Source organism: Oncorhynchus clarkii, chromosome 5 (assembly GCF_045791955.1).
Source record: "Oncorhynchus clarkii lewisi isolate Uvic-CL-2024 chromosome 5, UVic_Ocla_1.0, whole genome shotgun sequence".
Classification (NCBI taxonomy): Eukaryota; Metazoa; Chordata; class Actinopteri; order Salmoniformes; family Salmonidae; genus Oncorhynchus; species Oncorhynchus clarkii.
In genome coordinates, this window is record NC_092151.1 from 97,645,439 (window position 1) to 97,662,243 (window position 16,805).

General features: G+C 42.8%; 1 protein-coding gene across 2 annotated transcripts in view; it reads left to right on the plus strand.

Moving 5' to 3' along the window:
* The window catches only part of LOC139409601 (TRAF3 interacting protein 2-like), a 69,618-nt gene that overhangs the window by 19,449 nt on the left and 33,364 nt on the right, over positions 1 to 16,805 (plus strand). The window contains exons 3-5 of one of the 2 annotated variants that reach the window (XM_071155010.1): positions 3,109 to 3,701; positions 14,117 to 14,153; positions 14,270 to 14,355. In XM_071155010.1, the coding sequence (XP_071011111.1) occupies positions 3,109 to 3,701; positions 14,117 to 14,153; positions 14,270 to 14,355 (716 nt within the window). Of the gene's footprint in view, positions 1 to 3,105; positions 3,702 to 14,116; positions 14,154 to 14,269; positions 14,356 to 16,805 lie in introns of both variants that reach the window. The other variant, XM_071155009.1, reaches the window with a different exon arrangement.

Consider the following 16,805-nt stretch of genomic DNA (forward strand, 5'->3'; position numbering starts at 1 on the left):
CCCAACTAATTACCACAAACTCAGGACAGGTGTAACCAATAAACACATAAGGAGGGGGAGGAAAGAATCAGTGGCAGCTAGTAGGCCGGCGACGACGACCACCACCCGAACGGGAAGGGGAGCCACCTTCGGTCGGAGTCGTGAAGAGAAGACTGGGTGGTTTCCTATATACAGCTTCAGTCTCCTGTGGACTGTCTCCTGTGGACAGGTTAATGAACTGGATGGTTTCCCAGTCAGTTTGGAGTCGAACAAGGCCACATTCTTTCCCTAACTATTTTTGCCCTTTTTGTAAATGACTTGTCCCAGCAAATCAAGCACGCTAACCTAGGAGATAAATTAGATGACATCACTTTAGGGATAATATTTAACACAGATTATATTGTCCTCCTTGCAGAGAGTGAGTTTGATTTGCAATGTTGGACATGGTCATTCTGTGGTGTACAAAATGGAGATGGATGATAATCCCAGATCAACCCAGATAATCCCAGATAAACCCTGAAAAGGTACAGTAAGAAGTATTCAGTACTTCTCTTTTGAAGCCACACCCCTAAACTACACCAGCTCATATAAATACCTTAGTTTCCTGTCTAATGAATATGACCTTTGAAGTCTCTCAGATTCTGCAGGTAGAGCGTTGGTCTGTTGGTAGTAAACTGAACATCTGTGAAGACCATGGCTATTGTACATAATCACAGCTCTATCATTTATGTGTGTGTCCTATACTGAACAATGCAAATGGAATCTGGGTTTGTAAAGAATCTAAAACAGCAAACTCTTCAGAATATGGCATACCATGTTTTTTGGGAGTGCATGTTTGCCCCAAGCCTTACTATTCAAGGAGACATGGACTGGAGCCCTGTGAAATAAGACAGAGGAGGGAAATGATTAGGTTATGGAACTGTTTTATCAATATATCAGAAGACAGAATAACAACAAAACATTCAACTGGGATTAAACACACAGCTACCCCTGGACAAAGGAACACAATGCCATATTTTAAAGAAGCTGATCTACAACACATATTTAGAAACAAGTTACGATGCAATGTCAATATGAGCTCAAACAAGTTAACCCTAAAATACAACCGACAAAACTGGCCAACTGACATATGGCTAAAACCAAAACTCTAAACTTTCAACCAGACCAAAAACAGCTACAATCCAGAACCTTGTCACTTCTCACCTAAGAAGAAAATTAAGGTCCTTATGTGGCCAGTTGAGAAACAGGATACTGCCCCTGGTAATGTAAGTAGGTAGGTTCAATGCCATAGATGAAGAAGAGGGGCTATGTACTATCTGGGATTTAGGAGAGGTCCAGAATTAACTTTATATGATGATTTGAGAGCTGTACTGTTTGATAAAATGTTGCAAAGAAAACAACATGAACTATTCTGGATTATTGATGAAGACAAAGTTGAATGTCTCTTTAGGGAGTATTTGTGGTTGCAGACGGTCTCCATACATGGAGGATGAGACCGGATGAGTTGTTTGGTTTTCTCAGTTCTGTCACTGACGTATGAAAAAAAAAAATTGATCCATTAAAATGGATTCAAAAATATAGATTTTTTTTCATTGGCCAACAATATCCCATAATGTCAAAGTGGAATTATGTTTATTTTTACAAATGAAAAATTAAACGCTGAACTGTCTTGTCAATAACTATTCAACCCTTTTGTTATGGCAAGCCTAAATAAGTTCAGGAGTAAAAATATGCTCAACAAGTCACATAATAAGTTGCATGGACTCACTCTGTGTGCAATAATAGTGTTTAACATGATTTTTGAATGACTACCTCATCTCTGTACCCCCCACATACACTTATCTGTAAGGTCCCTCAGTTGAGCAGTGAATTTCATACGCAGATTCAACAACAAAGACCAGGGATGTTTTCCAACTCCTCGCAAAGAAGGGCAGATGGGTAAAACAACAAGAAAAGCAGACATTGAATATCCCTTTGATCATGGTGCAGTTATCAGTTACACTTTGGATGGTGTATCAATACACCCAGTCACTACAAAGATACAGGTGTCCTTCCTAACTCAGTTGCTGTTGAGGAAGGAAACCGCTCAGAGATTTCACCATGAGGCCAATGGTGACTTTAAAACAGTTAGAGTTTAATGGGGGCGGCAGGGTAGCCTAGTGGTTAGAGTGGTTAGACCGAAAGGTTGCAAGTTCATATCCCCGAGCTGACAAGGCTGTCGTTCTGCCCCTGAACAGACAGTTAACCCACGGTTCCTAGGCCGTCATTGAAAATAAGAATTTGTTCTTAACTGACTTGCCTAGTTAAATAAAGGTAAACAAAAAAACAAAACAAAAATGGCAGTGATAGGAGAAAACTGAGGATGGATCAACAACATTGTAGTTACTCTACAATACTAAACTAATTGAGAGTGAAAAGAACAAAGCCTGTACAGAATAAAAATATTCCAAAACATGTACCCTGTTTGCAACAAGCCACTAAAGTAATACTGCTAAAATGTGGTGAAGCATGTCACTTTTTTTCCTGAATACAAAGTGTTAGTTTTGGGGCAAATCCAATACAACACATTACTAAGTACCACTCTCCATATTTTCAAGCACAGTGGTGGCTGCATCATGTTATGGGTATGTTTGTAATGGTTAAGGACTGTGGAGTTTCAGGATAGAAACGGAATGGAGCTACACACAGGCAAAATCTCCACTGAAGTTGCTTATTGAGAAGACAGTAAATTTTCAAGTTACAGTTGACTTAAATCTGCTTAAATCTATGGCAAGACCTGAAAATGGCTGTCTAGCAATGATCAGCAACCAATTAGACAGACTTTGAAGAATTTAGAAATTAATAATGGGCAAATGTTTCACAATCCAGGTGTGGAAAGCTCTTAGAGACTTTCCCAGAAAGATTCACAGCTGTATTCGCTGCCAAAGGTACTCTTTGACAGAGTACTTTGTGTAGATCGTTGATTAAAAAAAATTACAATCTATTTTAATCCCACTTTGTAACACAACAAAAAGTGGAATAAATCAAAGGGTGTGAATACTGTCTGAAGTACATGTTGTAACTGAAGCCTGTCCTCTGTCCCAGGCCTAACCCTAACCTCTGACCCCTAACTGACCTCTGTCCCAGTAGGCGTGTCCCCCAGCTGATCTGCTGCCATAGAGAGTTCCAGAACACTCCAGAGGAGGACGACGAAACCTCTACCCCCTGCTCTGACCTCCGCCCCGACCTCCACCCCGACGACCCCAGCTCCATGGCTGGCTCCGCCCTCAGCAGTCGGAGGGCGGGGCCCAGCTACACGCCATATCAGCCTCCTGTAGGCCTCCCAGTCGGGTACAGCCAGCCTACCCCGTTCCCCAGCCAGGCTGATGGCTCCTGGCTTCAACCCAGCTACACCAGTGCCTGGTCTGGTCCTGGACCTGCTTACCCCAGCAGCCTGCCCTCCTGCCTCACCCCTCCGAACTACCCCAGCTACCCAGGGGAGAGCTGCTACTCCCGGGGAAGGTCCCGGTCCCTCACCCCCCTGCCGGGCCGTGACAGCCCTAGTATGACCAGCCTGGAGCAGCCACACTCCCTTCACTCCATCCCACTCTCAGCAGGCTCCTACCACCACTCTCTGACTCCATACACCTGCTGTGCCCAGTGCCCTGTGGAGGGCTTCAACATGGGCCCCTACCACAGCCCCCGGCCCGTCGCTGGTTACCGCCTACCCTCCAGGCCCATGTGTGAGTAACGCCAGCTAACAAACTTTTGTACATCGCACTGTTCCGTACGATTGACCTTATTTTAGTGTCCAAAAAAGGTAATAGTTCCAGGTCAACTGTAATATGAATACTATTGTAAAGCACAATTTCTCCCCTTTCCAACAAAATCAATGGCGAGACCTTCAGGCTGCCCATCTCTGCATGATTGAAGAAGGCAATGAGCTCCGTTGGGTCTTTTGAAAATGGCGGGTGGGGAAGTGAAACCTATTGCGTGACAGAGAAAGTGCTTTTTTCACCCGATCTGTCCAACTTATCACCTCTAAAATGTAAATAAAACACTATAAAGAGTTTATATAATGTGTCATTACATACCTATTTGAAAGTGTGAATCTGTTTTTTAGTGTGGTGCTAATGTTAACAGCGGCTGTCGTGGCTTTTGAGAGTCACAATGGCTTAGAATGTTGACGCAAAAAATTAATGCATTCAGTTATATAATTGACTAGGTATCCCCTGTCCCTGTCTTCTTACCCTGTCCATGTCCCCTTACCCTGTCCATGTCCCCTTACCCTGTCCCTGTCCCCTTACCCTGTCCCCTTACCCTTTCCACCTCCCCTGTCCATGTCCCCTTACCCTGTCCATGTCCCCTTACCCTGTCCCCTGTCCACGTCCCCTGTCCACGTCCCCTGTCCACGTCCCCTTACCCTGTCCCTGTCCCCTTACCCTGTCCCTGTCCCCTTACCCTGTCCATGTCCCCTTACCCTGTCCATGTCCCCTTACCCTGTCCATGTCCCCTGTCCACATCCCCTTACCCTGTCCATGTCCCTGTCCCCTTACCCTTTCCACCTCCCCTGTCCATGTCCCCTTACCCTGTCCCTGTCCCCTGTCCCTGTCCCCTTACCCTGTCCCTTGTTTTTAATCTACACTCTCGCTTTGTGTGCTGTACGTTACGTCATGACACGTCACAATTTAATGTATATCGTCAGAGGGGCCCATTTAATGTACATCGTCAGAGGGGCCCATTTAATGTATATCGTCAGAGGGCCCCATTTAATGTATATCGTCAGAGGGGCCCATTTAATGTATATCGTCAGAGGGCCCCATTTAATGTATATCGTCAGAGGGCCCCATTTAATGTACATCGTCAGAGGGCCCCATTTAATGTACATCGTCAGAGGGCCCCATTTAATGTATATCGTCAGAGGGGCCCATTTAATGTACATCGTCAGAGGGCCCCATTTAATGTACATCGTCAGAGGGCCCCATTTAATGTACATCGTCAGAGGGCCCCATTTAATGTACATCGTCAGAGGGGCCCATTTAATGTATATCGTCAGAGGGGCCCATTTAATGTATATCGTCAGAGGGCCCCATTTAATGTATATCGTCAGAGGGCCCCATTTAATGTACATCGTCAGAGGGCCCCATTTAATGTACATCGTCAGAGGGCCCCATTTAATGTATATCGTCAGAGGGGCCCATTTAATGTACATCGTCAGAGGGCCCCATTTAATGTACATCGTCAGAGGGCCCCATTTAATGTACATTGTCAGAGGGCCCCATTTAATGTACATCGTCAGAGGGGCCCATTTAATGTATATCGTCAGAGGGCCCCATTTAATGTACATCGTCAGAGGGCCCCATTTAATGTACATTGTCAGAGGGGCCCATTTAATGTATATCGTCAGAGGGGCCCATTTAATGTATATCGTCAGAGGGGCCCATTTAATGTACATCGTCAGAGGGGCCATTACCATGTCAATCAAAGCTTGACTAGAAACGTAGTTCACACCCCGGGTGTTGATGCCAACACAGTCGCTACAGTCCCATTTGTCCCCAGACTCGTTTGAATGCAACGGTTGTCCAAATTTGTACGGAATGGGGTTAGTCACCGTTACTAGTCCCAAATGGCACCATATTCCCTTCATAGTGCATTACTTTTGACCAGAGCAAAGTCGTGCACCATCAAGTGAATAGGGTTCCATTTGCGACGCGGACCTCACTGTTGTCTAATGAGAAGAAGCTGGGAAAGGGTTTGGGACCTGACCTCACTGTTGTCTAATGAGAAGAAGCTGGGAAAGGGTTTGGGACCTGACCTCACTGTTGTCTAATGAGAAGAAGCTGGGAAAGGGTTTGGGACCTGACCTCACTGTTGTCTAATGAGAAGAAGCTGGGAAAGGGTTTGGGACCTGACCTCACTGTTGTCTAATGAGAAGAAGCTGGGAAAGGGTTTGGGACCTGACCTCACTGTTGTCTAATGAGAAGAAGCTGGGAAAAGGTTTGGGACCTGACCTCACTGTTGTCTAATGAGAAGAAGCTGGGAAAGGGTTTGGGACCTGACCTCACTTTTGTCTAATGAGAAGAAGCTGGGAAAGGGTTTGGGCTCTGGCTTTGTAGGACCAACCCTGCCAAGCAGGCTCAGAATCTTGAGGGGGCGGTGCTGATCTAGGTCTCTGACCGCATTGATCTTTCTGTTTTGGCTGCATCTAGGCAGCAGGCCCATAAAACAGATAGGGACTTCTCTTTAGTGTCTGGGTCGTTCAGGTGGGTGTCTAGGGTATGGGGTTGGGGACCGTTCCATCATGATAGGACAATAAATAAATTACATGTTTCATTTATTTTAAAATGCATGTCCCTCATCGGCACAAAATTGAAAGCTCTCTCTCACAACACCTGCTCACAGACACATTGGTTCTGGGATATGCAGCCATTTCCTTTCTCACTCACTTAACACCACCCTATTCCAAAGACCAAAAACACACACACCTTCCATCACAATACATTCACACGCCTTCTTTGTCTTCTGTTTGCTGTGTTTTATCTCTACCATTTTGGATGAGTTATTTTGTGTTACAATTAGTTATATTTGAAGATGTGCTATTTTGCTAGTTATCCGTTCTTGTAATGTTGTCTTATCAATTTATAAAATACTAAATGGAAAATTGAATACTAATTATTTTACAACATTCCCTATCTTGAAATGGATGGTGTAGTTGTACTTCATTTAACAATTGTTTTTTTTGTATTACTACAATCCCTACCATGGCTAGTATTGGGTGTTCCATTACTACAATCCCTACCATGGCTAGTATTGGGTGTTCCATTACTACAATCCCTACCATGGCTAGTATTGGGTGTTCCATTATTACAATCCCTACCATGGCTAGTATTGGGTGTTCCATTACTACAATCCCTACCATGGCTAGTATTGGGTGTTCCATTACTACAATCCCTACCATGGCTAGTATTGGGTGTTCCATTATTACAATCCCTACCATGGCTAGTATTGGGTGTTCCATTATTACAATCCCTACCATGGCTAGTATTGGGTGTTCCATTACTACAATCCCTACCATGGCTAGTATTGGGTGTTCCATTATTACAATCCCTACCATGGCTAGTATTGGGTGTTCCATTACTACAATCCCTACCATGGCTAGTATTGGGTGTTCCATTATTACAATCCCTACCATGGCTAGTATTGGGTGTTCCATTGGGTGTTTACTACAATCCCTACCATGGCTAGTATTGGGTGTTCCATTATTACAATCCCTACCATGGCTAGTATTGGGTGTTCCATTACTACAATCCCTACCATGGCTAGTATTGGGTGTTCCATTATTACAATCCCTACCATGGCTAGTATTGGGTGTTCCATTACTACAATCCCTACCATGGCTAGTATTTGGTGTTCCATTACTACAATCCCTACCATGGCTAGTATTGGGTGTTCCATTATTTCAATCCCTACCATGGCTAGTATTGGGTGTTCCATTACTACAATCCCTACCATGGCTAGTATTGGGTGTTCCATTATTACAATCCCTACCATGGCTAGTATTGGGTGTTCCATTACTACAATCCCTACCATGGCTAGTATTGGGTGTTCCATTATTACAATCCCTACCATGGCTAGTATTGGGTGTTCCATTACTACAATCCCTACCATGGCTAGTATTGGGTGTTCCATTACTACAATCCCTACCATGGCTAGTATTGGGTGTTCCATTATTACAATCCCTACCATGGCTAGTATTGGGTGTTCCATTACTACAATCCCTACCATGGCTAGTATTGGGTGTTCCATTATTACAATCTCTACCATGGCTAGTATTGGGTGTTCCATTATTACAATCCCTACCATGGCTAGTATTGGGTGTTCCATTACTACAATCCCTACCATGGCTAGTATTGGGTGTTCCATTATTACAATCCCTACCATGGCTAGTATTGGGTGTTCCATTATTACAATCCCTACCATGGCTAGTATTGGGTGTTCCATTATTACAATCCCTACCATGGCTAGTATTGGGTGTTCCATTATTACAATCCCTACCATGGCTAGTATTGGGTGTTCCATTACTACAATCCCTACCATGGCTAGTATTGGGTGTTCCATTACTACAATCCCTACCATGGCTAGTATTGGGTGTTCCATTATTACAATCCCTACCATGGCTAGTATTGGGTGTTCCATTACTACAATCCCTACCATGGCTAGTATTGGGTGTTCCATTACTACAATCCCTACCATGGCTAGTATTGGGTGTTCCATTACTACAATCCCTACCATGGCTAGTATTGGGTGTTCGACTCCTCTATGGAAACTTTGTAATATTTAGAACATTGGTTGTCAATATCCAGTTTATCGACTACGAGGGCTACACACTTCCCTTTTAATCTATTCTCCTTGAAGATTGAATACAGAACTTTGCGCCGTTCTGCAATCTCCCACGGAAACTGATCATTCATGCCTATTTTCATGCCAATGAGTCTTTAAAAAAATATTATTAGCCTGGACTTGAACCAGGATCTCTACTACTACTGCGCCACTCGGGAGGCTGGACCAGTGAGTAGTTTACCCAGGCTTTTAAACATGACTTTATCCTTAAAGAAAGCAGATTTGGCAACGATTGGACGCTCATACTTCTGTCCGAAACGGTTTACACGTTTGAGTTGGATCTTATCGACAGCATCGAGTGGGATTTAAAGCGTTGTAAGAAAGAATTCCTTCACTACTTTTTCGGGAACTTCTCCTTCTTTCTTGGATACCCGTAAGTACTAGATTCTCTCTTATAGATCTAGTCGGTATGTCAAGTAAGGCTCCTCTCAGAAACATGTTCTCCTTAAGTTCACTAACATCCGCTTCTATTAAATTAAGGGTCCCTTTTAGCTTGTTTGTTAATGTCGCCATTATCGCAGCTCTTTCGTCACTCATTTCAAGCCTCGCCTTCAACTCCTTTATATCTTTACTGACTAATTCAAGTATGCCCAGTTTGTCATTTATCGACTTTAACAGATAGCTTTCCACACTTAACAGTCCCAGTGGTGAAAAGCCTAAATCGAGGAGTTGCGTTCTTTGAGATTTATTCTCCACGTTTACTCTGTCATGTTTGAGTGTTACTTGTTTTCATAATATTTGTCGATACATTTCTCTATCCTTATGACTTGTTTTGTGTTAATATCCAGATTGAATGTTATTACCCACGAGTATATGAAGTACTAATATTTAGTCTAACTTATATTACGAATTTATCTTGAGGCAATTTACACCAGTGTGTTCAGTACGGTATTCAGAATCCAGACATTCTTACAATTCCCCATTGTTTATCAGTGCAATTTTGACGGCCAACTAGCTGAAAAAGTTTGAGAGGGTTTATCTAAATGTTCCTTCGTTAGATTTTAGCTCATCTTGATCTGGCTAGCATTAGCTGTTGATCTTGTTTTTGTTGATGTGTAGAACTGAAGGAGAGAGAGGCTACCTTTTCATGGTTGTTGATGTGTATAACTGAGAGAGAGGCTACCTTTTCATGGTTGTTGATGTGTATAACTGAGAGAGAGGCTACCTTTTCATGGTTGTTTGATCAATAGGACTGTAAAGTTCCCAAATGTAAGACGACTGTTTACATATTAGCAGAAATCCATTCAGGTGCATTTTGTGTCTTTTAGCGGATGTGTTCTAATGATCTAAATTTGCGCTGTTGCTACTTCCTGTAAACACAGTCCAGTTCAAAGTGAATTGTCGTGTCTTTACTATCATTAACTGAAGACTTATAGTTATCAAAGGTTCTCTGTAATTAGCATTTCGTGATTTACTAATCAGGCAAATGTAATTAACTAGGAAGTCGGGGCACCAAGGAAAATATTCAGATTAAAGTTATAATTTTCCTAATATAACTTTTCAGATATTTTAATATCTGGTCAATTAGTCTTCTGATTAATGACTTATTCTTTATTTTACCTCACGTTAGTCTATTTCCAAACGTCGTAAATTGTTGGTTATCTGCACGAACCCAGTCTTCACTATGAGTCATCCATGCATCAATTGTCTTAATTTATTTACAAACTAAGTAAGTCACAGAAATGTATAAAACAAACAGTAGATAGTTACAAGGAAATGATAACGGAGTTTCCCTAGTGGGATAAACCGGAATAGCGGCTTGGTGTACAAAAGGGAAGTGGGGGTCGACTGAGATAAGACAACATACAGTTGATAATTATAACAATTGAAATGTTAATCCTTTGCACATTAACGCTTACTCATTCGGGAATAATTGCAATCAAGATATATATTTACGCTCAGTGTGTCATCGGGATCTCTGTTGAAAAGTTTGTTTCTGTTGGAGAGTCTGTCCGTCCTCTCGCTCTCTCTGTCGTGGTTAGAATGGATAGTTCAGAGTGACAGTCATTCATGTCGTTATTGTAACGGTTTTCTTCTGGTGAAAGAGAGGCGGACCAAAACGCAGCGTGGTTAGGGTTAAACATCTTTAATCAAGCCGAATACCGGGAAAAACACTACAAATATACAAAACAATACATGTGAAAACTGAACCAGTCCTGTGTGGTGAAACAGACACGGAAACAACCACCCACAAATCCCAACACAAAACAGGCTACCTAAATATGGTTCCCAATCAGAGACAATGACTAACACCTGCCTCTGATTGAGAACCATATCAGGCCAAACATAGAAATAGACAAACCAGACACACAACATAGAATGCCCACCCAGCTCACGTCCTGACCAACACTAAAACAAGGAAAACACACAAGAACGATGGTCAGAACGTGACAGTTATAGAATAGCAGTTTCGGCGGTTGTCTGTCTTCGCGTTCAATGATACTGAATTCCTAGCTGCAGACTAGTAATTAACATCAAAGACTTGTTCTTATTCTGTCGGTATCGATAGTCTAAGAGTTTAACCACATGGGATGGTTAAAAGATTCAGCAGTCTGGTCTCAAACCTTGGCCCTCTCGTTATCGAGGTAAGCTGGTTTGCAACCTTTGTCCTCTCGTAATTGAGAGAAACATTGTCTGGTGATAGAAAACCTAGGTGGGGTTTTTATTTGGAACATTGAAAAGGGCTGTCTCTTGACGCCAAGTCCTAACTGTGTTCATGGGGGCGTGCCAGTGACTTCAGTGAAAATTTACACAGAAATAGAATTCTCTCACATTACATCATTACATAGCATCCCATAATTTCACAAATAGTTTAATCTTTCCTCATTCATCCTGTACAACAATTAGATGTAAGCCTAATATCTGAGGCTATTGTATAAACAGCATTATGGTAATGTAGCTGTATTGCCTCCCATGAGTTTCACAAAATGGTACCAAACGGACCCGGTCGTAGCTCACCGATCTTTTTTACTTTCTCCAGAACATAAATGTCGTTCGGTTCTCCAGTTCCATGAGGTGGAAGAAATTCCTTTGTTCTCTATGAAAATTCACTATCTCTCTATACTGTGGCCATGAGGAGATAATATCTTCCAGAAAAGTACGACCTCTCTATGACCACAGCAGCCTGGGTGTAGGAGACAGGGTGGTAGGGGGATGTTGCATAGAAAAGGGCTGGTGCAGAGGGAGGGGTGCTCGCTGTACCCAAAGAGGGCAACGTCATGACAGAATGATGGCTGGCCCTACTGACTGAAAACACACAGTCCAGTTCAAAGTGAATGATGGCAGGCCCTACTGACTGAAAACACACAGTCCAATTCAAAGTGAATGATGGCAGGCCTGTTTGGCAAATGGCTTGTTTGAATGAAGGCCTACTGTAGCTCTGATTGGCTATAGCGCCCCGGTCTGCGTAGACTCCGGTCCTGGATAAGACAGATGTTTTTATTGGGTTTTATTTACTGCAGTGTCTATTAATTGTCCAAATGCACAGCCGCTTTCCCTCTATATTGCTATAGAATTTTCACAAATGCCTTAATTTCTCTCAGCCAATCATCAGTAATTTGTGTAAGTGCGATGCTTGTTGAATGTCCTTCCCTGAAAGTCTGTCAATTTGTTCACTATAAAATAGCATTGTATCTTGTCAAACACAATTTTTTCCAAAACTTTACTAAGGGTTGGTAACAGGCTTATTTGAGCCAGTAATGGGGTCTTTACTATTCTTGGGTAGCGCAATGACTTTTGCTTCCCTCCAGGCCTGAGGGCACACACTTTCTAGTAGGCTTAAATTGAAGATCTGGCAAATAGGAGTGGCAATATCTTACGCTATTATCCTCAGTAATTTTCCATCCATGTTGTCAGACCCTGGTGTTGATAGACAACAATAAAAAAAATCTCACTTTACGGAATTCAAAATTACAGTTCTTGTCTTTCATAATTTGGCCAGCGTTTGTTGCAGGAATGTCATGCCTAAAGTTACAAAAAAAAAAAATCATTAAAGTAGTTGGCAATATCAGTCTGTTTTGATGGAGCTGAGTTTGCTATCATTCTTTGTAATTTATCTTTGTTTCATAGTGTAGTTTCTTCTTTTTATTCAGTATCGTCACATGATTTCTCAGTTTGCAGTACGTTAGCCAATCGGTTGTGCAGCCAGACTTATTTTCCATTCCTTCTGCCTCATCCCTCTCCACCATACCATTTTTCAAATCCACTGGGATTGAACAGTTTTTAGTCATTTTCGTAATGAGTGCGTGCTTATGTCAAGTGCAAAGTCTATTTCCTCCTCATTACACACCACGGACCAACAAATATTATATATATCAACAACATAGGAATCACTACAAACTTATTGTATGACCTCTTATACACTATATTAGGCCCAGCCTGTCCTCTTATACACTCTATTAGGCCCAGCCTTTGGAACTTCACTACATCTGATGGATATGGATACTGTTTTAAAGCACATTTCTGCAGCATCAGTAAAGATGTGATCAATACTTATTGATGATTTCATTCCTGTGCTGTTTGTATCTACCCTGGTAGGTTGACTGATAACCTGAGCCAGGTTGCAGGCACTGGTTACAGTTTTAAGCTTTTTCTTGAATGGACAGCTTGATGAAAGCGTGCCAATATTTAAATCACCCAGAAAATGTACCTCTGTTGATACCACATACATTATCAAGCATTTCACAATTTAAAAAACAAACATTTCACACATTTAACATCAGGCACTAAAATGATTCCAAGCTATTTAACATCAGGAGTCTGCTTGATTCACTCCTCTTTGATCATAATGTTGAGTGACTCTAACATTAGCAATTTTCTGGAGGAAAAACAAATCACAGAGGTCTTCTTGATATTCAATGTCAAGTATGAGTTACTATTCTACAATTGAAACCATATGTTGTGTCAACACATCAGTAACGGCAAGACATGTTTTTCCTGCCGCATAAACTACAGTGTGGTCAGCATACAGCTGAACACTAGCCCCTGCACTTACCTCAGGAAGATAATTTATGTATGAACTAAAAAGAAGTGGAACTAGAACCGATCCTTGTGGGACACCCATTCTGTTTTTCTGAGCTGTATACGTGTTATTGATCACTACACTTTGTTCCCTGTTCTTGAGATATGATTCAAACCATCTAAGTGCTTTTTTTAGGAAATTTGAACCTGGAGTGTTGAGACCAGGATGCGGTGTCAAAAGCTTTGCTTAAATTGAGAAAAATAGCTCCAACCTCATTGCCTTTGTCCAACGTTCAAAACCATCTGTCAGAAAACTGTTTTCTTTGTCTGTTGAGTCTCCCGAGTGGCGCAGAGTCTGCATCTCAGTGCAGGAGGCGTCACTGCAGTCCCTGGTTTGAATCCAGGCTGCATAACATCTGGCTGTGATTGGGAGTCCCATAGGGCGGTGCACAATTGGCCCAGCGTCGTCTGGGTTTGGCCGGTGTAGGCCGTCATTGTAAATAAGAATTTGTTCTTAACTGACTTGCCAGGTTAAATTAAACATGTAGTGTTTACGTCTAAAGCCGAATTATTGTGAATGCAGAAATTGATTGTACAAGTAGGCCATTAATTGCTCTGTTAAAGCTGTCTCCATTACTTTTGATAGAACTGGGAAAATGCTAATCGGCCTGTAGTTACATGCCTGGTCAACTTCACCCCATTTTAAAAATGGGTGTTACCAGTGCCTTTATCCACCCCTCTGGAAACTGTGTAGTAATTATTGACAGATTTATCAGGTCTCTCTCTCTCTCTCTCTCAGATAACTACAGACTGCCAGGTGCAGGCGACGTGCAAAGGTAAGCTAGCGAGAAGATGATCTGCATTACCAAGAGCAAAGGTCTCAGAAATCCCTTTTTGCAAAGAGATGTACTTTGTTTCTGAAATGGTAACTCATGTTGGATCTTCTTTCTAGTGGCCACATGAGTCCCCATCCTAACCCCTGCAGTGCCTCACTCTCTGTGGAACAACCCTGCAGTGCCCCGCTCTCTGTGGAGCAAAGTAAGTACATGAGTCCCCATCCTACACCCTGCTGTGCCCCCCTCTCTGTGGAACAAAGTAAGTACATGAGTCCCCATCCTACACCCTGCAGTGCCCCCCTCACTGTGGAACAAAGTACATGAGTCCCCATCCTACACCCTGCAGTGCCCCCCTCTCTGTGGAACAAAGTAAGTACATGAGTCCCCATCCTAACCCCCGCAGTGCCTCACTCTCTGTGGAACAACCCTGCAGTGCCCCGCTCTCTGTGGAGCAAAGTAAGTACATGAGTCCCCATCCTACACCCTGCAGTGCCCCCCTCTCTGTGGAACAAAGTAAGTACATGAGTCCCCATCCTACACCCTGCAGTGCCCCCCTCACTGTGGAACAAAGTACATGAGTCCCCATCCTACACCCTGCAGTGCCCCCCTCTCTGTGGAACAAAGTAAGTACATGAGTCCCCATCCTAACCCCTGCAGTGCCTCACTCTCTGTGGAACAACCCTGCAGTGCCCCGCTCTCTGTGGAGCAAAGTAAGTACATGAGTCCCCATCCTACACCCTGCAGTGCCCCCCTCTCTGTGGAACAAAGTAAGTACATGAGTCCCCATCCTACACCCTGCAGTGCCCCCCTCACTGTGGAACAAAGTACATGAGTCCCCATCCTACACCCTGCAGTGCCCCCCTCTCTGTGGAACAAAGTAAGTATGACTTCAACATTACAGTCGTCCATAGTGGCCCAGTGGTGTTTTACACACCAATTAGGGGTGATATGGGGAATGTGGGGAATGTGATAAGCCTCTAATAAGTCTTGTAGGGCAGTAGTGTAGGGCAGTAGTAGAGAAGTAGTATAGTGTAGTAGAGAAGTAGTATAGGGCAATAGTAAAATCAAATTTTATTGGTCACATACACATATTTAGCAGATATTACAGTTGTAGCGAAATGCTTGTGTTCCTAGCAGTGTAGTAGTATTTATCTAAAAATGATTCACAACAATACACACATCTAAAAGTAAATATATAAATATATATAAATATTAGATATTTTATTGGTCACATGGTCAGTGATGTGTACGCATAGAAACTTGAAGCTTTCTACCTTCTCCACTGTGGTCCTGTCGATGTGGATAGGGGGGTGCTCCCTCTGCTGTTTCCTGAAGTCCACGATCAGCTCCTTTGTTTTGTTGACGTTGAGTGAGAGGTTATTTTCCTGACACCACACTGCCAGGGCCCTCACCTCCACCCTGTAGGCTGTCTCGTCATTGTTGGTAATCAGTGTGCTGGTGCAGTAGTGATGGTGGTAGTGGTGTAGTAGTGATAGTGTGGTGGTGTAGTAGAGGTAGTAGAGGTAGTGTGGTAGTGGTAGTGTATTAGTGTAGGAGTAGTGTGGTAGTGTAGGAGAGGTAGAGGTAGTAGTGGTAGTAGTGGTAGTGTAGTAGTGGTAGTGTGTTAGTGTAGTAGTAGTGTGGTAGTGTTGGTGTAGTAGAGGTGGTAATGTATTAGTGTAGTAGTAGTGTGTTGGTGTAGTGTAGTAGTGATTGTGTAGTAGTGGTTGTAGTAGTAGTAGTTGGGGTGTTGTAGTAGTAGTGATGGTGTAGTAGTAGTGTGGTGGTGTGGTAGAGGTATATTGATGTGTGTGTTTATATATTTATAGTGATGTGTATAGTGATGTGTGTGCTAAGATTTTTCCCTCCCTGTGACCTCTAACCTCTATTTAAATCCTTCATCACAGTAGAATTGTTTGTAACCTCTAACCTCTTTAATCCCTCATCACCGTAGGAGAAGTGTTTGTGACCTCTTGTCACGATCGTCGTTGTAATCATACTCAGACCAAAGTGCAGCGTGGAATCGGTTCGACATCTTTTATTGATAGTCAAACGCACAAAAAACAAGGAAGAATAAACAATACGTGACGCTCAAGCAGCATTCACAGGCAACTACATAGAAACCAGATCCCACAAAATCCAGTGGGGAAATGGCTGCCTAAATATGATCCCCAATTAGAGACAACGATAAACAGCTGCCTCTGATTGGGAACCAAACATAGAAACAAAACACCTCGATCGGAACACCCCCCCCTAGTCACACCCCAACCTAACCAAAATAAGAGAATTACAAGGCTCTCTATGGTCAGGGTGTGACACCTCTAACCTCTATTTAAACCCTTCATCACCGTAGGAGAAGTGTTTGTGACCTCTAACCTCTATTTAAACCCTTCATCCCCGTAGAAGTGTTTGTGACCTCTAACCTCTATTTAAACCCTTCATCACCGTAGGAAGGGTGTTTGTGACCTCTAACCTCTATTTAAACCCTTCATCATCGTAGGAGAAGTGTTTGTGACCTCTAACCTCTATTTAAACCCTTCATCCCAGTAGGAAGGGTGTTTGTGACCTCTAACCTATATTTAAACCCTTCATCACCGTAGGAGAAGTGTTTGTGACCTCTAACCTCTATTTAAACCCTTCATCCCCGTAGGA